Source organism: Cetorhinus maximus, chromosome 13 (genome assembly GCF_964194155.1).
Source record: "Cetorhinus maximus chromosome 13, sCetMax3.hap1.1, whole genome shotgun sequence".
NCBI classification, from domain to species: domain Eukaryota; kingdom Metazoa; phylum Chordata; class Chondrichthyes; order Lamniformes; family Cetorhinidae; genus Cetorhinus; species Cetorhinus maximus.
In genome coordinates, this window is record NC_135891.1 from 29,844,605 (window position 1) to 29,866,766 (window position 22,162).

Consider the following 22,162-nt stretch of genomic DNA (forward strand, 5'->3'; position numbering starts at 1 on the left):
CCCCGCTGACTGATGGTGGGAAACGTGGCCCCGCTGTCAGCGGGCTGAGCGGAAGATTGCGATCTGCCTTCACGCCGCCACGAAGTGGGTCCCGCCATATTTCCCATGCACACCACCTATCACGCCAGCCGCCAGCAGGCTCAGAAAATTCCGCCCCATGATATATCACAGTGGGGAGCACCAACACTGCAAGGAATGTGATTGTACAAGGAGAAGGCCCATCACCTTTTCAGGGCAACTAATGGTGGACAGTAGATATGCCATTGGCAGCACTGCCCACACACCAAGAATTTTTTTTTAAATATCCCAGATCAGGAATAGTGTGCAGCCTGGAGGAGAATTTGGAAATGATGGTGCCCAGCAGTGTAATAAACCAGGGAGTTAGTAGAACTTTCTTTTATATAAAGGTTATTGATTACCCCAAACTATTGAAGCTGATTCAGTAACAGTTTAACAGGGTGTTAGCTGAGCATTTGACCAAAAAACATTAGAATAAAGGAAGGAAAATGGGATTAGAGTGGATAGTTTGGGTGTGGAATAGGGTGGTGCTGCCCTTGCCACATTTATTGCCTCTCCTCAGTTGTTCTCAGAAGGTGATGATGGGCTGAAAAATCATTCTTCTGTGTTTAAATTTATATGACTCCACTCTGGTAGAATCATCACTGACTATGGTAGGTTTTTTTTAGTTATTTTCAGATCTTTGCTGACAATTTTGCAAAGTCTGTCAGCACTCGCCCTCTAGATTCACTTAAGAAGAATAGTTCCAGAGGCAAGGTGAAAAAATGATGGTAGTGTTGTGGCATAAAGATGAGACTACTCAAGTCTGTGAGTTTCCAGTAAGCAAAGGTTCTATTCAAGCATATGTTGGGAGGACACAGCCTGGTTCTACAGTGTGTCTCCCTGATACAAAGGCTGCCTGGCATATTTACAACTTTTAGTTATCACATTTCACTATACTGCCAAGTACAACCTCCAGTTACATACCTAATGAGCAGAATTATTCAGGCTGCAGATGTCTCTGTTATCTCACTGGGAGGCTGGGAAATCCCTCGGTTCTAATGCCTCCCAGTCTGTGCTCTTATCACTCTAACATTTGTTTACCCATCCTGTGAAGGTCAATAATTTTTTATGACTTGTGATTATTAGTTGGGTTCCCACAGTATCACACCCATCATGCCTATGAGTTGGCTATATTTCCCATCATGCTTAGAAAGAGATCTCTGAACCACACTTAAAACTGTTAATGCTCATAACTACATTTGTCTATTTTTAAAGCTTTTAATGCACATCTTAATAACAGTTTTAATATTGAATTATTCCAGTTACCCCGCTTTAGTAGCACATTTGATCAGCAAAGTTTGCATTTAATTTTAATTTTATTTAAATACATTAACGCTGGTACAAAAGTTGCGCGCAGGAATGTAGTAGAAGAGCACTGAATGCTTGAATGTGAACTTGGCTGTTTGGAAGTGCTACAGTATATTCTTTAAGCAAAAAATATTTTTAAAGGTTTTTTCACTCATGTGATAACTGTGGAGCCAATCTTATCAATAATGATACTGGTGTGAGAATGAATCGCAAATGGTGATAGAAAGATGTAGTCCCTGAAATTACGCTATGAGATGCTATTGCAGTAACATTTAAAATTCCACTCTCTGCAATTTTAATGCCTCAGATAATATAGTAAGGTAACCAATCTCAAATGAATGTGCCAAATATTTGTAGTAGTGTCCCACATTGATTTCAGGGCCATAAGCTCATGTTGTTAAAACAGAAAAACTTGTCAAAGTGTGGAATAAAACTGTATATTAAAATAAATAAAGATGTTTCAGAATGCATTTGTGGAATCAGATGGAATTCACAAGCCACTTGTGCTTTTCTCCTGCAGCTTTAAAATGTTTTCCAAAGCGTGTCACCCTGAATTTGTCACAACCTTGTAATAGACACTCAGTCAGCTGTAGGCCTTGCAGTGATCTTCACTTTTTTTTTAGCTAAATGTACAAGATAATTCTGTCGAAAGAGAATTAGTACTTGTTTCTGAAGGGTAAGAGCTTACCCGAATGCTTCCAAGGCAGAAATGTGTTCAATGAGAGCACAAGTCTGAGAATCAGACATAGGGTTTTTTTTCACCTCTGCTTCTGTGTAGTGAGATCCCATGAGAGCTCAGGATTACTGAATTTGCTATGTGGGTGTGCAGTCTTCATATTCTAATTCATGACCTATGGTTAGCAAACTGTTGCATCCAATTCACATAATGTATATATCATTCTTCACAGCACTAAGCATATTTTAGCAATTGACAAAGGAAGTCAGTTAAAATATTGAATAAGGCATTTTATTTACACAGATGATATGATCGAGGACGAGTTTGTTAAAGAAGTAAAAGCTATGAAGAATATCAAACATCCAAAGCTAATCCAGCTATATGCCATTTGTTCGATTGAGGAACCTATTTACATTGTCACAGAACTCATGACCAAAGGAAACTTACAAGAATACTTACAGGGTTAGTATTTGAAAAATGAAAAAAGACAGGAGAATTAGATTAAGTGGCTAGTTCTTTCAGATAGCTGACACAGGCACAATGGTCTCTTTTTGTACTGTAAGATTATATATATGATTCTACGTGAACAGATTTTAAGTCAAATATTTCACTGCATGATAATGAAATTCTCTACCCTCCAAAGGAATAATGCCTTTTTTTAAAAATTGGAAACTATATTTAAGAACAATTTTAGTTGGATGAAGTGGTTCATTGTGATTTAAGCTAATATTAATGACAATTTATATTGTATTTATGCAGAATTCATTTTAAAATTCTAATCGTCTGACCCATAAAGTGCTTTTGTTTGTGATATATGTTTTCAATGTATAGTTGAGCTGGCTAATAATGGGAGGAGAGAAACTTACTGAGTGAGATTGGTCTACAAAATTGACAATGGCCTGATTGATTGAATGAGTCACGAATGTAACTCAAAAATTGACTATACTTGGCTCCGCCTCTGAATTTCATTCAGTTCCACAACAGGTGGAATTATTGCAATTTTAAAATAAAGATATACATTGGCAGTAATGAATCTTGATTTTATGAATCCCCTATAGAAAATCTTTATCTTTAGGAGACTACCAATTCTGTGGAATAAGGTCCCTCCGAGCTCTCTGCCAGATTGAGACTCTCTAAACTGGACATGCACAGCTGATCAATTAATTAGTACGCTTTATTGTTCTTACAGAAATTCGCTACAGGTACAATTGTTATGCATATTCAAAAAGAAAGGAAGAAAGAAATACATAGCAATATAACAACCCATGTCGCTATAGTGCAGCTGCAACATCACAGTCAAAGAGAATAAAAAGAAAAAGATAGAAAAAGGAGCCATAGGTCTTCATGCTCCTTCCCCAGCACAGGTACATCCAATAACTATGTCTAAATTGACGATTATGACAGTCCCGTAGACTATCTTCTGTACCAGGCATCGATGGTATATTAAGGGGAATGGACAGGAGGCAAATACAAGGTCTTAGGAAGTTCTCCAATCCCGGGCAATCACAGTTTGTCAGCAGACACTCGGCCAACCTTAATATCCTGCTATCTCTCTGCTCCCAGAAAACCTATAAAATTCTAACAGGATTAGACAGGGTAGATGCAGGAAGGATGTTCCCGATGGTGGGGGAGTCCAGAACCAGGGGTCACAGTCTGAGGATACGGGGTAGACCATTTAGGACTGAGATGAGGAGGAATTTCTTCACCCAGAGAGTGGTGAGCCTGTGGAATTCGCTACCACAGAAAGTAGTTGAGGCCAAAACATTGTATGTTTTCAAGAAGGAGTTAGATATAGCTCTTGGGGCGAAAGGGATCAAAGAATATGGGGAGATAGTGGGAGCAGGCTATTGAGTTGGATGATCATCCATGATCATAATAAATGGCAGAGCAGGCTCGAAGGGCCGAATGGCTACTCCTCCTATTTTCTATGTTTCTATGTAAAGCTCTAGGCCAAGGAGACCACCAGCTTTTGCTGGCCAATCTGTTCCTGTATAGATACATTCTGGTGCAAAAGCCTCCTGTTGAGTGGCAATGGCTCCAAATCAGCGTCACTCATCTCCTAGGCTGCACGCTCACAGGTCCGATGCTAGCTGAAGAACTGATCACGGAAAAGGGTTATTAGGGAAATGACAGATACATTCAGCGTCCCCGAGTTGATGCAGTTAACCCAAGCCAGGCCACTCGAGCACAACTGATCACTGCACCAGGGGTCCATCTCCCCATCCGCACGGAGCTACTATGTTGTTGGTTTCAGTTGCTTAATGGTTAGTGCCAGAGAGAAAATTTCAAACTTCTATGTAGACAAAGATCTGTTACTGTTATGAAAGAAAAAGGGACAAAAATTATGATAGACTGAAATACTGAATGTAAAAAGGAACATTTTTGCCAGCAGACAGCTGTGGATTGAGTGTCCTGCCTGGTCTACCAGGCAACTTTGTTTAATAGGTTTGTGGAACATGAATGCATTTCCACTGGCCATCCGCCAAGATTTCACTTGGGGGCGGGAGGGTATGGCAATGGGGGGAACCTACTTTCCTGTGTCTGAATTCCATTACAAGTGCTGTAGACTTTTATCAGCTTGCCCCAGGAAGGTAAATCTTATGGGGTTTGGAGTTGTAATTTCTGCCTGCATATCACATACAGTTCACACCAAAAATATTAGACAACGGGCAGACAAAGCCTTTTTTTTTTAAATCTACTGCCTACTGGTCACCTGAGACCTGCCTAATTTTATTTTCTGAGCACATAATTGGTACTGGTTTTCTAGAGTATGCCAAGTGCATTTCATTGCCTACACCAGTTTGCTCTACCCCATGGATTTTTAGAGCCATGCTTCTGAGCTCTGCTAAATATATCAAGAATAGTAAATTATGATGTGCTTATTACTTTTCCATTTTCAGTTCTTGAATTCAATTTCAGGCTTGAAAATTGGATGTGAAAATCTCCTTAGTTCAGAATCTCAGCTGTTAATGGTCAAGAGAAGCTTGGTCGAAAGAGAGTGAGTTAACTCATTACGAGAACGGAGAATGTAGTGAATTTTAATACAGCTGGGAGATGGGACACTAGCGGGAAAATGCTCTCGATTAAGTTTGCCACAGAGCTAGTTTAATTTCCAGCCTTGTGGCTGACAATATTGCAACATGTTGTTACACCACAACTTTGCAGCTAAGTGATAGATTTCCGGCTTCACTTCCCCATTTAACAAGTTGAGGAAGGAACTCCAGTTTATTCCTGTCACTGAGACTTGGCAGGAAGACCATATTTTTGCAGTGATAAAATATTTGTTTTATGTAATAATTCAATAAGCATGAATAAGGAAATTTGAACTGGCTCGTCCCACACAATGTTTACTTCCAGTGTTGATAATATGGTGCTATGATTAGGGGTGCCTGGTGCTGATAGTATGTTTTCTATACCAGAGGTAGCCCGCTATGAACTGAAATCTACATCCTTACAGCATGAGGGGAATAGTGTAATAAGAGACTAATTACATCTGTTGCATGAAGAACCACATGAGAATCCATCACCTTCTCCCATCTATTCCAGAAGGCAATAATATAACAATTTCAGGCATATGTATAAGAATAAAACTACTAGTCAAATTTCTTTACAAATGTCATTATACACAAAGCTACAGAGGTACGTCAAGTAAATGCAATTCTAGACTTAAATAGCGCAAACACTGTTATATAGCAAACCAAAAGCCATCTGAAATTATTGTATTCTTTTCAGTAACTTTGACTGAGTCTTTGATGTACATTATATAGGAAATGACTTTACATGGACCCTCTCATGTACTGAAAACCATGGAATTGAATTGAAGTACATTTGAGTGTCTAAGGAAAAGATCCCTCATAGTCCATTTGCTTTTGACACCTGTCAGCACATCCTGTCCAGCTCGTGTGTGTGTGTGTGTGTGTGTGTGTGAGATATATATATTTAATGAACTTGGTGTACCGGACAGGTTTCTTACTTGAAACAGTTATTTTCAGAGGTCTAGAAGAGGCTCCATGCATGAACCAGATCCACAATTAGAAAGCTCCGCCCCTAAGATTACCCACGCTTAGGGCTGATTCGTCAGTACAATCTCATGATCCCTAAAACAGTAGGAAAGGTTTTACTTACAATCACTACATTCCTCCCCCTTTTAACATTTCTTATTTACAAGCATATCTTAATCCCTAATATATACATATATACACAGGTTATTCGATTATAGATTAAGTCTTTGAGGTGGTTTTCTTAATTCGGTTAGAGCAACATAGCTCTTGATTCTCCCACTGGATCGACATGATCAGGAACTGCAGCATCAGGGACATCATTAGACAATGGCAGTTCAGGATTGATTAATTCAACATGCATCAGGTATGTCTATTCTATGCCGATCTGGCACCTCATAGATTAAAAGTTCGACATCAATTTCAGGTGGAATAACTGGTTGTTGGAGTGTCTCTCTACTTCTTAGATGATCCACATGTTTTTGAACAATCCAGTTTTCCACTTCCACTTGTTATGACAAAGGTCCAGTTTCAGAGGCAATTATACCAGGAATTCATCTAGGTCCAGTGCGAAAATTTCGCACGAAAACTGTCTCTCACACAGTAAATTTTTGAGCTTTGCTGTGAATATCGTGATTCACTTTCTGAATACTCTGGTTCTTCTCTACCTTCCACTCTTAAGTTTGGAAACGCCAGACTCAACCTTATGCGAGGATGGCGTTTCATCAGTAATTCAGACGGTGTTGAACCTGTAGTTGCATGGGGACTCGTGCGATAGTGGAGAAGAAATTGTGAAATTCGTGTTTCTAATGTTCCTTCAGATAACTTCTTCATTCCTGTTTTAAACGTTTGTACTGCTCTATCTGCTAACCCATTAGATGAGGAATGATATGGTGCTGTTTTAATATGTTTAATACCTTTTAAACTCATGAATCTCTGGAATTCCGTCCTGGTGAAAGCAGTACCACTATCCAAAACAATGACTTCTGGTGGGCCATGTATACTAAAACATTGGAGCAGCTTTTTCAATAATTGCACACGATGTCGGTGATCTCACTTCATATACATCCATCCACTTAGAATACGCATCACTGCTGAATAAAAACATGGTACCTAAAAATGGATCTACATAGCCTATATGTAGTCTAACCCTGGTTTGACCAGGCCACTGCCACAGATGCAGTGGAGCTGAAACAGGCAACTTCTGTTGTTACTGACACTGGAGACAGTGTTTGACCATTTTTTTCTACATCACTTGACCGTCTGATATAGCTTTGCGCAAGCATCTTCATCTTCGAAATGCCTGGATGCGCACTGTGAAGCTCTGTCATGAGTGGCTCTCTTTCTTGCAAAGGGACGATGACTCTTCCTTCCCACAACAAGATTCCATCTTGACAACTTAACTCTGTTTTATGGCCATAGAATGGTTGTATCTCTTCTGAGACTGGTGCATTCAACGATCCTGGCAATAGCTGATAAAATTGGATCCCTGTTTGTCCAATTTTTCATTAGCTTTGCACAGACCAGTGAGGAGCCCAGGAAATTCAACACAAGCACAACTTCTTGTGGCACTGGAGCATGTACAATGCTATCTGGCAATGGATGACGACTGAGGGTATCTGCATTTGCTGTATGCACACCCGGATTGTGCACACTCAGATAAAATCAAGGACCATCGCTGAATTGTGGCAGAGGCTATCAGAGGAACTGCTTTATCTTCACTAAATAAACGCAGTAGTGGCTTGTGATCTGACACTATGGTGAAATGTCGGCCATGCAACTATTGATGGAATTTCTTTACCCCAAATATTACTGATAAACCTTCTTTTTCAAGTTGTGAGTAGCCCTGCTCGGCTGCAGAGAGGGTTCTGAAGACATATCCTATTGGCCTTTCGAAACCATCTTCTATCCTGTGTGACAATATTGCTCCCAAACCATAGGGAGATGCATCACAGGTTAATATTAATTCTTTTGATGGGTCACAATGTACTCGTTGACATGATGAGTATAATAGCTTCTTGACTTTTATGAAGACGGCTTCTTGTTGTGCCTTCCATGGTTCTTTCTCATTAGTGTAAAGGAGCTAACACTGTCGACAAATTTGGCAAGAAGCGACCGTAATAATTTATCATGCCCAAAAAAGACTTGAGTTCAGTGTCATTGGTAGGAGAGGGCACCTCCTTGATTGCCCTGACTTTCTCCTCTACTGGATGCAACCCTTGGGTGTCCACTCGATGACCCAAATAAGTGACTTCAGTCGATTGGAAAGTATACTTTCTTCAATCACACACCAGCTTCCAAATATTTCCTTAAAACCTCTTCTAGGTTGGCCAAATGTTCAGCTTCCATTGATTCTGTGATCAGGATATCATCCAGGTACACTACAACTTGGGGAAGTCCTTATAGTAGGCTTTCCATGGTTCTTTGGAAAATTGCACAGGCAGATGATACACCAAAGGGTAAGGGCGTATATTGGTACAGGCCCTTGTGCGTGTTAATGGTTACATACCCTCTAGATGTGCTGTCCAGCTCCAGCTGTTGGTATGCATGGCTCATGTCCAGTTTGGTGTAGGATTTTCCTCCAACAAGCTTAGCGTATAAATCAATCCTCTTAGGATATTTATCTAATTTAGCAGCCTTGTTCACGGTTAATTTGTAGTCTCTGCAAATACGAATAGTTTGATCTGGTTTTATCACAGGGACTATGGGCGCTGCCCATTCTGAAAACTGCACTGGCTGGATTATGCCTAAGTTCTCTAAACGGTACAATTCTTCATCCACCTTCTCCTTTAGGGTGTAAGGCACAGGTCTGGCCTTAAAGAACTGGGGTTTTGCTTCTGAATCTACATATATTTTTTGCTTGTAGGCCTTTTATCTTTCCCAATTTGTCACAAAACATGCTGTCATGCTTCCTTAACAGCCCAGGAATTCCTCCTGTTCTAACTTGAAAAATTTGTGGCCAGTTGAGCTTAATTTCTTTTAACCAATTGCGGCCCAGAAGATTAGGTCCTTCACCTGTGTTATGATCCAAGCTGAGGTTACCCCTGGACAAGCCTAATCCCAGAGTGGAACCCCAGCTTGATAGATCCTAACTTTAATTTGTTTGTTTAGATATGTGGAGAGTAACTACTGAACAGAGGCATAGGAGTCAGTGGATGAACTTTTAACAAAAGAATAAAACATTTATTCAACCTGAAAAGATGAAACATAGTATAATACTCCTTCACCCCACAACTATACCTTTACAGATGTAAACAGATTTGTAAGGATAACACAAATTACAAAAGCTACCTTATACTCTAATGTACATAGTAAGTACCCAGTCCATGTAAACCACTTGGCACCCTGTGGTTAGACACACCACACTCTGAAACCAGCTGACAGATGCCACCTCAAATAGATGCTATGGATCTTTCCTCAACTCTCCCCAGAAGCTTGTCACATCGTGAGCCAACCACTCACTGAATTCCGCTCTTCACACAAGGGTTTCCAATCTCCACTCTTCAGGACCTCGACTTGGAATCTTCTCCCAAACTGATGTTTTCTCTCAGACACCTTCCACAAGGGTTCACCTCCAGGGTTTTGAACTCTCCTTCTGATGTTCATCTTCCCTGGGTCACCACATGCACTCAAACTGTCTTCCATGCACACTCTCTCACCAACTCAGCATTAACAGTACACCATTGCTGCACGTGCCCATAGCAAAGAATTACAGACCTTCAGTTGTCTCTTTGAACCTTCTTGTTTCTTGCAGGCTGTTCTCACTTTAAATCTGAAACTCGGAGCCTTTCTTTCTGCCCCTCACTCTTAACTTCACGTAACAGGATATTTCCCCAGGTTCCTATCCTTCCTTTAACTAGAAGGTCTTCTATGGACTATCTCTTCTTCCATTCCCTTGGACTTTTGGGGTTTTCTTCGCTTGGGACTTGCTATCTGTCCCCTTTTAAGCTGCTCTGCTTCACAGCTGCCTTCAAACCAACTGAATTCAAACAGCTTTCAAAACAAACTGCTGTCTTTCTTCTGTGTGTTTGTGTCTTTGGCAGGAACTGCTTATTTAGTCCCCCTGTTGCTAGGCAACAGCACTATTCTTTCTACCGTTGTGTATTTACTTTTACTTTATAGGGATCGTAAATGTCTCATTAGAAATGTAAGCAGCCTTTTAAAGTGAAACTAAAACTCCATTTGACCTTTCTTAACACACAGATACAGAAATACAAATCAAACTTAAACTTTAAAGGTAAAACTCATTCCTAACACCCACAAATACAAGTATAACTTAAGCTTACTATTTCCTAACAATCTGTTACAAAGGAAGCTGGGCTGTCTGTTGTCTATAGCACACAGGTACAGTGGCGATGCCTTTTACCTGTATTCCCTCTCCAATACATGTCTTCAGCTGAGCCGTGGTTTGCTTCGGATTCAGTGGCTGGGTACCTTCACTTAGGTATTTAAAGATGTGTTCTCCCACCACTGTGGCCGATGCTCCTGTGCCAACTTCCATGATTAGAGGCTTCCCATTCACTTGAAGGGTGACGGTGATTGGTTCAGTTTTCACTGCTTTGACATTTTGTAGGGGAATAGATATCAGTATCAACAGCTTCTGGTTCATTATTTTGTGCACTTCAATCATCTTGGTCTGCTGTCTGATTGGCTGTCTTGGTTTCGCCCTGCATTGCTTTATAGCATACCCCTTTCTGTGACAGTAGTGGCATTCTGCCTCTTTAAATCTGCAGGTTTCCGGTACGTGGTTAGCCCACATTGGTAACAAACTAATTTCTGAATTGCCAGCGATATGCTTCCAGTATTCCTTTTTGTTTGTCGAGCGGTAGAGACTTTTTCCCACTTTGCAGTTGGCTCCCTGATTTTCGTGACACACCCAGCGGTAGGTGCCCACTCCAACTGAAGAACGGCGCCATGTTGCACACTCTGCAAAGTCTGTGATTCCCTCAGCACACTCCATTGCTAGAGCGCTATTTCCGTGATCAATATTAACTTCTGAAAGTAAACGGCACTGAATGGCATCATCTTGTATGCCACAAACCAAACGATCTCACAACATGTCATTGAGAGTATCTCTGAAGTTGCAGTGCTCAGTCAACTGTTTTAACTTCACGATATACATTGCGATTGACTCATCCGGGGCCCTTACTCTGGAGTTGAACTTAAATCTTTGCATAATCACCGATGGCTTATGGTGTAAAATGTATCTTCATGAGGTCTACCAGCTCGTTAAAAGATTTGGAATTGGGCACGTTCGGGGCCGTTAGACTACAGATGAGGTTATACTTCTTGCTCCCGCAGACACTTAGAAGAATTGTTTTCTGCTTCTCTTCCACTGTTATTTAATTCGCCACAAAATAGAAACCTAGGCGCTCTATGTACTCTAGTCTTCCATGGCTGAGTCATAATGGTCAATTCTGCCAAAGAGAGGCATGACTGGTGAGTATACTTTTCTTTCTTTCCTTAAGAATTGATGTACTCACATTCAGGAGGTGAGGTGCAACGCGGAGCTATTTACCCTGGTCGCCAATTGTAATGAATTTGGTGTACCGGACAGGTTTCTTACTTGAAACAGTTAACTTTATTTACAGAGCTCTTGAAGAAGCCACATGCTTGAACCAGGTCCATGACTAGAAAGTTCCATCCCTAAGATTACCCGCGCTTAGGGCTGATTCGTCAGTACAATTACGTGATCCCTAAAGGCAGTAGGAAAGGTTTTACTTACAATCACTACATATACATATATATATATATATATATATACACACATATTAAAATATATTTTAAACAAAATGCAACCTGAACTGTTAATAGGACAAACTTACCTTAGTAGTTCAGTCCATTTATATAATAATGAATATGTCTGTTAGTATGTTGCATACTCTAACACTTACCAGTAATTGAAATCACAGAGGTCATTTTATTTCTCCGTCCCCCACCCCTATGCCTGATGAGAATGGGGCGTGTGTGGTGGATTAAAGTAGAGGCAGCGCCCACTAGCTTGACATTGTCAATATGGGGCACTATTTTAACTACTAGGTTTTGGAATGTGCACCAAGCCCTTACCATAGATGAAAGCCACATTAAATTGCAGAAGTCAGTGTCTGACGATGTAAATGAATGGCTTGATACCTATTTTGAGCCCTCGGACAAATTGATTAAGGACCAACAGAGTACCTGGAGGCCTTCTTCACCCAGGAACCTTCAGCGAAGGGTACATTTTTAAAACATTTAAACATTGTTGTACTGGTGCCAGGAGGAGCTGCATGTGAAAGTGCACCAGGTGCTGGCAGCTTGATGAAATGTAGTAGACCATATTCTTCATTCTAGGAATGGTAGCTACGACACTCAGTTCATTCAAAACAATTTTGTTTCCATTTGTAGCAAAATCACCTGCGACTTTATGAGAATATAAAAGTTTATAGTCAGAATCAAGTTGTGACAAAATGGACAAAGCAGCTTAAATGTACTCAGGATTTTAAAAAATCATTAAAATTAGCAACAGTATGTTCCTTGTGTGTCTTATTTTTAGGAAAGTGCATTAGCTTCAGTGCAACTGTCTTGAAAGCAACACCAGTTATCAAAAAGAACAGCATGCTTGAGCATTGCACTTACCATTTTTAAGTTTGTCTTTCATAAACCATTGAGAAATAACAGATTTAAATTTCTGTTTGAAATATCTCTCTGGTCACCCCCCCACCCCCCGACACTCCACATGAATTGTACTCATTGAGGCAAGGGATCTTAGGGATTCTCGCCCACTGGCAACACATATCAGAAATTCAGGCAAATGCTGCTTAAGATTTTTCCACCATTAAAATGAATGTTGACAATTTTTCTGACCATTGTCCAGCTGAATTTCCAACTTACATAGGAACATAGATAAGATTGGTAAAGACCATTTTGGTCCCTTCTGGCAGACCCTAGAGTTCAACAACACACTACCTACCTATATCTTTCAATAGAATGTCTTGCCAAATTCATGCCCAACTTTCTCTTAGAATCACTGATGTTATCAGCTTGATTGTTTGCTGTTTGAATGCCCTGTACAAAAGCAGCTTTGAGTGCTATCAGAGGTCATGTGTAGCACAGCTTAAATGCCTTAACCCCCAACCTGGAAACTGAATTGACCCTTAAGATAGAACAGAGAAGATCATCAGTCTTGATTGAATTCTAACTCAGTCCAGGAGTGAAAGTTTTTTATATTAACCTGTTGTGTTACCTAAGCTCTTGAGAGCTGCTGCCTTTATAAATGAAATTACTTTTGTAGATGTTATATTTGAGTTTTTTGTTTCTAGGTGATGAAGGTGAAACATTAACAATGACTCACCATGTGTACATAGCTAGCCAGGTGGCTGATGGAATGGCTTATTTAGAATGTCAGAAATTTGTCCACCGGGATTTGGCTGCAAGAAACGTTCTTGTTGGAGAAGAGCTCATCTGCAAAGTTGCAGACTTCGGATTAGCAAGATTAATCCGGGTAAGTGACAGATAAACACTCCAATCCAGTCTCAAACTAGTTCTGAGAATCCTGTTTTCTGTTAGCAACATCTGTTTCTAAGATGAAGTGTAAACACATGCTGAATATTACAGAACACAATATTGTCTGTTATGCATGGAATGGGATAGTGCTGAATGCTTCAGCTGTTTGTTCCAGCTAATGATTATTCTCTGTCTCTTTATCATATAGAACTTTGGACTTTGGGTTAAATCTTGTCCAAAGAATGTGATACTTCCTCAGTGTTGCATTGGAATGTCATTCTAGATTAATGTTGAAATCCTGGAGTGTATCGTAAGCCCACAACTTGGCTTTAGAAGAGAAAGTTCTGACAGTGAACCAAACAAACACTTTGCAAACAGTTGGGTAGTTTTTGTCTTCAGTCCGACAGCCAATCTGACATGCAGGCCCTCTTGTGCCTGCAGCTGTGTTTATGTTCTCACTTCTGTTTCTAGGCACAAAGATTGGGGGCAAATCTGCACCCACAATGTGAGTGGTTCAGGCCGGCAAAATGGAGGGAGCAGGGGCCAATGCACTTGCGGAGCAGAATGCTTGAGATTGCAGGTTTCATGAGGGAGGGATCAGCTGATTGGGCAGAAGATTTGCATGAGGGATCGTGGAGAACATTTCTGCTCCTTCTGGCACATAAGCAATCATATGAAAAAACACATACATGCTTGATCCAGCTGCTCCCATCTCACTTTACCTGCTGCGTTTCCTAAGTTTTAGCAAGCCCTTAGGGTAGTCAGGGCACTTTAATCTCCATCTGAACTATGCTACCCCTGATCTCCTGGAAGCCTGCGTTAAATATTACAATGAAGAGGCCGCCTCTCAAAATGGGGGACATCGATATGCCACACAGCGCACCACAATAAAAACGGCAGCAGGTATGTGTGCAGCTGATTTGAGATTACAATACACAATCTTAACTCTTTAATCTCGACTCTAACCTCGCCCATCATGGGGGAAGGAGTTAAAATTGCCCCCAATTTATCTAAGGCTGGCATACGGAATTTTAAATACACAGCAGCCGACAAAGGGAAGACAGTCAATATGACAACTGAAAGCAGTTTGTTGATTCCAGTGAGTAATTATTCTGCAGCTGGTATATCCTTCAACTGGTTCAATATAGTTTAAATATAGCTACATATTGTCGTTTTTACAACAAAGAGGTTTCCCCTGCCTGGCATTTTTTCTAATTGTCACCTTTTTCGTTCTTATATTCTCTGAAATAAACTTTTCTTTCCACTTATTGAAGCTGCTTCCAGCTTCCCAAGAAACCTCCAAGCCTTCCACGTACCCTAAGTCCAGTCAGGATGGTCAGTGAAGTACTTCTCTTTAACTCCATTCGCAGTTGTATATATGGACTTCCAAAAACGTTTGATAAAGTACCACATAACAGACTTGTTAACAAAATTGAAGCCCCATGGGATTAAATGGCCAATAACAACATGGATACGAAATTGGCTAAGGGATAGAGGACAGAGAATTGGGGTGAATGGCTGTTTTTTTCAGAGAGGAGGGAGTTCAGTACTAGGACCACTGCTGCTTTTGAGGCTATCTGGCAACATTATCAATAGAAACAGAACTGTTTCTCCAGATGGCCTCATTATTAATGCTTGGCTTAGCTCCAGGGCTCATTAATGGCATCTGTTTACATAGGTTGAAGTGGCATGTTAGTTTTGATTGATTAACATCTTTATGAGGTTATAATAAGTTACTCTTTCTTTGATCTGTTTTCCAATGTCTGTATGTTTATTTGGACAAGATTAAAAGGTGTGAAGTGGGGTTAGACTTCTGTTATTGAACTGTTATTGAAACAATGTATGGTTCTGTCTGACATAAGGTTGTAAAAGCAGTAGTTTCTTTTCAAGAAGATTTCTGAATGGGTTGTTTCTTTCATGAGCATTTTAAGACTTGCCATTTTATTATTTGGTTCATTGGTTCAGAACATAGTAAATATTTGGTGAGGAGGGTATGGAGAGTGGATGGGGGAGTGAAGAGTGAGGGCTAGAGGGTCTAACAGTCTGTAATGCAACTGGGACGATGTCCCAGAGAACCAAGTAGACCTTCTAACCTGCCAACCTCAACTTCCGTGATTGGCCCCATCCCCGCCTCCCCAAATGAAAATAATACATGCGGGGCCATTAATATGGAGACAGTCTGCCAAGTTGGGAAACTTCCTGTCTCAAGTTCCCCACCTCCTTAGCAAAAATCTGGCCCAATGAGTTAAAATAGGTGATGGTATAACGCGTCATCATTTCCCTAACACTCTGCCAAGCTGGTATAGATCATGCATGTTGCATATAATACTGCTTACCCCATTGAACTCATCATTCCTTTACTCACAAGTTCAATGGTGGTCGCGTGTACTTGCCACAGGAACTACAGCATGACAGTATGTGGGAAGACAAGTAAGTGACTTCCTCAGCATTTTCTTGTTACTCAAAGAAATAAAAACACAACCAGCTTTTCCTTTCCCCTGCCCCCAACATAATTAGTGCCTAGAAGGAGAATTGAGATGAGAAAAAATCCCTACTGGATTGTTGGACCTTTAGTGATAAAGGAACAGAACATGTACCTGCCCTCAGGGTCCATTCACTTTGACATAAGAACATAAGAGATAGGAGCAGGAGAAGACCAAATGGTATGTTGAGCCTGCTTTTCCATTCAATATGATCATGGTTGATGTTGGTCTTCAACTCCACTTTCCCTCCCTTGATTTCCTTTAATATATCCTTTGATTTCCTGAGAGACCAAAAATCTGTCTATCTCAGCCTTAAATATATTCAGGGGTAGAGAATTCCAAAGATACACAGCTCTTGAAGAAATTTCTCCCCATCTCAGTCCTAAATGGTTGGCCCCCTATACTGAAACTGTGCCCCCTCGATTTAGAATCCCCAGCCATGGGAAACAACATCTCAGCATTTACTCTGTCAAGCCCCTTCAGAATCTTGTTTCAATTAGATCAATCTAGTGAACCTTTACTGTTGTGCTTCCAATGTAAGTATACCGTTCCTTAAATATGGAGACCGGAATTACACACACTACTCCATGTGTGGTCCCACCAAATGCCTGAACAATTGTAGCAAAACTTTGTTACTCTTGTACTATAATTCCCAGTAATACCATTTACCTTCCTAATTGCTTGCTGTATCTGCATGCTAACTTTTTGTGTTCCTTGTATGAGTACACCCAAGTCTCTCTGAATATCAATATTTACAAGTTTCACCAAGTTTGACCCCCCCTAGACAAGTCCATTCAAGAGGGTAAATTGTACAGATCCATGCTGCCTGGCATGGAGCTCTTACTCACTGGGAATCTATATCAGAAAATTGCAAGATGTCCAATGATTTTCCATTTGTTTACTTTAATATACAAATCATTGCTAAATATTCATTGTATGAAAAATAAAATAGAAATTAATATCATGTTTGTGGTTATAACAAATCCCTTGTTTTCATTGAACAGGATGAGGTATATCATGTCCGTGCTGGGACCAAAATACCTGTAAAGTGGACAGCACCAGAAGCTGCAAACTACCAGAGATATTCAGTAAAGTCAGATGTATGGTCTTTTGGTGTTCTTCTGTATGAAATAGTGACTTATGGCAAAGAACCTTACGAGCGTAAGTACATTAAAAATTCAAAGGCATTTGGTAATCAAGACCTTGCATTGTGTTTATAATTTAATTTTATTTTGCAGGAATGACAAACAAGGAAGTCATGGATCAAGTAAACCACGGGTATAGAATGCCTTGTCCGAAAAACTGTGCTCAAGACATATATGGAATAATGCTTAGGTGCTGGAACGAGTCAGAGGAAAACCGACCATCGTTTAGTACTCTGTTGGATGAACTTAATTCATTGTACGCTACATGTTATTACAAAAACCAACATGAAGCTCAGTGAAGACACAATAAATGTTGCTGCTACTAGTGCAATGCCAGATGGAACTGCATATGAATCAACTCTTAAAACAATACTTTGCAACAATGGAATTTTTTTTTAAATTTTGTTGCAATAGCACACTTGACAGTGAAATAATTGCATCAAATTACAGTTGGCAAAATTGGGGTGAAAGCTTATAATAGTGGTATGATATTCTTCTGTGCCGTATCCATCAGGAGTGTTAAAAATAAATGAGAAGGTGCCTACTTTAGGATAGCGGAGAAGGAATGTCATATAAAAGCATTAAGTGCTTGTTCAATAGAAGCAAGAGTAAGTTTTGTTAGTAAATATTATTAGGCACTGAAAGGAAAGTAATTGAACAGCCAAAGAATATAAAAATACAGCAAATCTTACATCTACAATCTAAGATTTCTTTAAAGGGAATACAAGTTTAACCAATATCAATAATTGCATTGTGAAACACATTAACGATCTGTTTCAGACTGCAGCTATTCTGGTACCATAAAACATTTGTGGCTTTCATGTGTCATGTCTAGTTCCTTAAAGTTATATTAGGTTAGAAATTACTGTTGGCAACATTAATGAGCAAACTATTTTTGTGATTTTCCTTTGTCTGTTATCTTAACACAGATGGTACTCCGTTTAAAGAAACGGATCAGCACTTCTGCTCAAATAGAGGACAGAAGTATGTCATACAAGCCGTAACTTCTTGGCAATTGTCCGTTTTGACAGCCTGAACATATTTTTATTTCTAAAACTGAATGTAGCAATACTGTTCAAAGCATTTAAAAAGCCTTAGTTCCTGAGTTTGCCAGCAATTTAAACAGCAAAGGGCAGATCCCATGGACATGTAACGTTTTAGGACCTGCTTAAAAACAAGCTTAAGACTTGTAGACAATTTCAAAAAAAAGAAAATTGAGAATCCATGAAAAAAACACATTTTTTGTACTGCATTGTTTTTCTTTTGAATGTATTTGCTGACTTATAACTGTTGGCCAAGAAAATGTTCCTTCAACATATTTTTGAATAAGCCACTGCTCCCTGATTGGTCAGCTACCTTTGAATGCTGGTTCAGTGTTCACTAATCAGATGTGAACAAGGCTAGTCCACCAAAAAAGCTCAGGCCTCTCACTGCAAACATCAGGTGATCACTACATACATGGTGTACCTAGTACCCACCAAAAGTGAAAATTAGACTTGATATTATATTTCTACCCTCTTTGTACCTCCCAGACCGTCACAGATATGGTGTGGGTTTTAACACAAATCACTCCTACTACCTACTCCTATGGCACTTTCCTCTCCTTTAAGCATCTTGCCTTATTTCACCCCTCTTGCCTCTTATTTAATATCCTTGCTCTCCACTGCCCAACCAAGTGCCAAAGTTTGTTTTGAGTTGCCGGCAGGGAGTCTCACTCAAGATAAGTGCGTGTTGCAAAATTTTGGCCTTGTCTCCGATCTGCTTTCCTGCTGGTACTCCAGGATCATTAAACTCACCCTGAAGGTTCATTCGAAACATGAAGAGAAAACAATTTATCCCCCTCCCAGCCCATCCCACCAGCCTCTGCAAACCATACTCACGTTAAAATGAACTCATTAGTAAACAGTAATCTTGAAAAAGAATTTAATTTGCTTTTTATGATGTAATAGCGAATCAATTGTATGTTTAAAGGAAAACAGTTTAGAAATTATTGTTGGCTATATTAGTGGGAAAGCATTTAATACATCTGTATGAAATTTCTCAATTTGCTGTTTTAACAAAGTTATTAGCTCATTTATTTTAAAGCGTATCAGGTTTCATGAGATCTGGGAACCTTGGTTGACATTAGTTAAAAATAAAGAGAAACATGGGGTAATTTTAATTCCCATAAATGGGTTGGGTCAGGAGAAACTATTTTTAAACTTTCAAACCCATCTGTTTCCGGTTTTAACAGAGATGGGACGGAAGTGAGCAGTGGGGCATGGGCAACTAATCCGCTCTCAGCAGGCCTGCTGGTTGGTAATAGATTTTAAGGATACTGCATGCCTCCATTTTAACATTTCTCTTTATGTTTAACTAATGTCAACCAAGGTTCCCAGATCTCATGAAACCTGACAGGCAAAAGGAGGCAAGAAGGAGCGTAACCAAAAGGTAAGTGCCCCTACAGCAGTGCTTGTGGGCCAGGTGGAGCAGGAGTGTTTCTCCCAGCACCCCGCAAAGCCTAACATGCTTACCTGCTTCCACCACCATGGTCACTAACGCCCCCTGACTGCCATCTTACCCTCAACCTCCATCTTGCTCCCCCTCCTACCGCCATCTCGCTCCGCTGCAATCTCTGCCTCCTCCTTACCACCACTATCTCCTACCAATTGCAAACTCTCATCTGCTCTCTGAATGGATGTGCCCTTGTGCTGTAGGCATTGCCACCTGACAGGCAGCCAGCCAATCTATCATGATGGCTTTTGCATGAAGAACTAAAAGAAAAACTGTAGCAGATATCCTGCAATGAAAAACTACAGGACTTCCGGGTTTCCCATCAATAACTTCATTGTCCCCTCTCCAAACGCACAGCCCGCTAACTATTAGAGCCAATGTTTGTTAAAATAGCAGACAGAATTATTTTTAAAATATGATAATCTCCCACTCCTAATATCACCAACAAAATTTTAATGTTCAAATTTTTAAATCATTTTAAAATGTGGAATACAACAGGTTTGAAATTCTTCTGCCTGCTCAATTATAAATTTATGAACAAAGAACTTTATCTTTGGAGTATTACAAGCCCACTACAGTCACCAATAGAGGTCTTTACTCAAGTGTAGTTTTCATACTTCCTGTAGTTTTCATATTTTGTTTAATTTGCCAGTCTATTCTGCTTTTGGTATATCTGAGAATAAGTATGTAAGTGAAAGCCCCTTACCTGCTAATGTCTGCCTTAGACACTTGATGATCTGATTTTTTTTTAATTGCAGTCAGTACCACTTACATTTACCACAGGGTTGGAGTCATTATGTTCTGTACTGATCTTTAACAGAGTCCCCGGACTTTGTAATAGTGTCAGTCATTGAGCTATGTTGCTCATGGAAACGAGCCATGATGGGCAATAATAATGGGTAAGAAGGTACAAGCAAAATATGACCTTGCAAACTTTGAGGAAACCACTTTTTAAAAATCGATAATGCCATCTAACAATTCATACTCTTCAATTTCCTTCACTAAACAGGCAAATAATATCTTTGATGCTGGTAGTCTGCTAAGTTTTATGGTTGGTGGAACTAAAAGTAGATTATGTATGTTGTCAGTGTCAGACAGCAAAAAAAACTTCCAAATCTTGCTTCACATTTGTTTTGCACTAGCAACAGTAACACTGCAGATGGTGCAATTTTTTTTTGAATTGTGCTCCTAAATTGTGAACAGTACAATATTTTTTAAAAATGATATATTAGCTGCAAAAACTCATTCCTTGGAACTCATGACTAATGCAAAGTTTTCAGATTAAAATTCAGTAATTTCAAAATTGCAGTGCATTAATAATTGACCAGCCCTCTGGCTTATTATTAAGACCTGAAAGGGACTTGGGTAAGTGGTATGTGTCCCAACGAGCATTAATATGTATTCTATATTGGACAAGCAAAGACTCTAGCAGCACAAGTTTTTCAGTAACTTGGTTTTCACACTCTTAAACATGGCGTCATGAAAATGTGCTTTATGCCAAATAATCATTTTTAATCAATTGGATGGAAATGTGAATTGAACTTATAAAAACAGGCTTTTTGAAATCACAGAGACTAAAGTGACGTGAACTCACAGTCCAAGATGGCTAACCCCAACTTGCATTACTATTGCTTGGAATCAGTCTGTCTGCAAAACCAATCAAAGACAATGACTTTAGGGAAGTGTGAAGAGCTCACATCTCCTGTCTCATTAGCAAAACATCTATGCCAATCACCTAAGGGATTCAACTGTTGAAGATGGGCCATTAAGACTAATCACTTGGACAATGGGACCCTGGCTAAGTTAGCTTCCTGACATGAGCTGATCAAGTCACCTTTTGAATACATGGACAACGTCTTTTTTTAATCGCCCTGGCAGTTGGAGAAGGAAGGTCACATGACAAGCTAAACTTTTGTATGATTTAAGCACATGTTTTCTCAACAGCCCTGAGGACAAGCGGCTTTCTCCTGACTCCTTTTATCTCCAATCTACCTGATAAACTTTGAGCCATGTTTGCTGACTGTGATCATCCAGGGATGTCCTGCTGCTGACAGAGATTTCTTAAAAGAATCCAACCCAGCACGACCATCCTCAAAAGAACAACCAACTTGGTCATCTACATTTTTGAATCAGAAGTACTGAGGCCATTGAATTCAGCCTGAAGCAACCCGGACACCAAACTACAGATTGTATATTCTTTCACTTTCTTTTAATGGACTCTAATTTGGCCAACCTATCCTTCCCCACTCTGTAATCTGTATTTGTGTGTGCGTGCGTGAAAGTCGGTGTGTGTTTCATTATTTTACTTAGATTAGTTTAAGTATAATATAGCTAACCTCTCTCTTTGTTAAATTCAAGAAAAGCAATTGGCAGGTATATCCTGTTGAAACAAAAAACACCTGTTGCGTTCAAACGAGATGAGGGCAAATGGGGGAGCCATTCAACGACTCCTCACCCAGTTATAATAACAGTCATGGGTTTCAATGTGTAACATTTGTGCCACACAAGTGCTAGGCA

At 39.9% G+C, this 22,162-nt stretch overlaps 1 protein-coding gene across 1 annotated transcript in view; it reads left to right on the plus strand.

The window, feature by feature from the left end:
* srms (src-related kinase lacking C-terminal regulatory tyrosine and N-terminal myristylation sites) overlaps positions 1 to 20,350 on the plus strand; it is a 63,734-nt gene extending 43,384 nt beyond the window's left edge. The window contains exons 5-8 of the mRNA XM_078555170.1: positions 2,348 to 2,506; positions 13,341 to 13,522; positions 17,012 to 17,168; positions 17,246 to 20,350. Of these exons, the coding sequence (XP_078411296.1) occupies positions 2,348 to 2,506; positions 13,341 to 13,522; positions 17,012 to 17,168; positions 17,246 to 17,451 (704 nt within the window). The 3' untranslated portion in view covers positions 17,452 to 20,350. The remainder of the gene's footprint in view (positions 1 to 2,347; positions 2,507 to 13,340; positions 13,523 to 17,011; positions 17,169 to 17,245) is intronic.
* Positions 20,351 to 22,162: the final 1,812 nt, after the last annotated feature.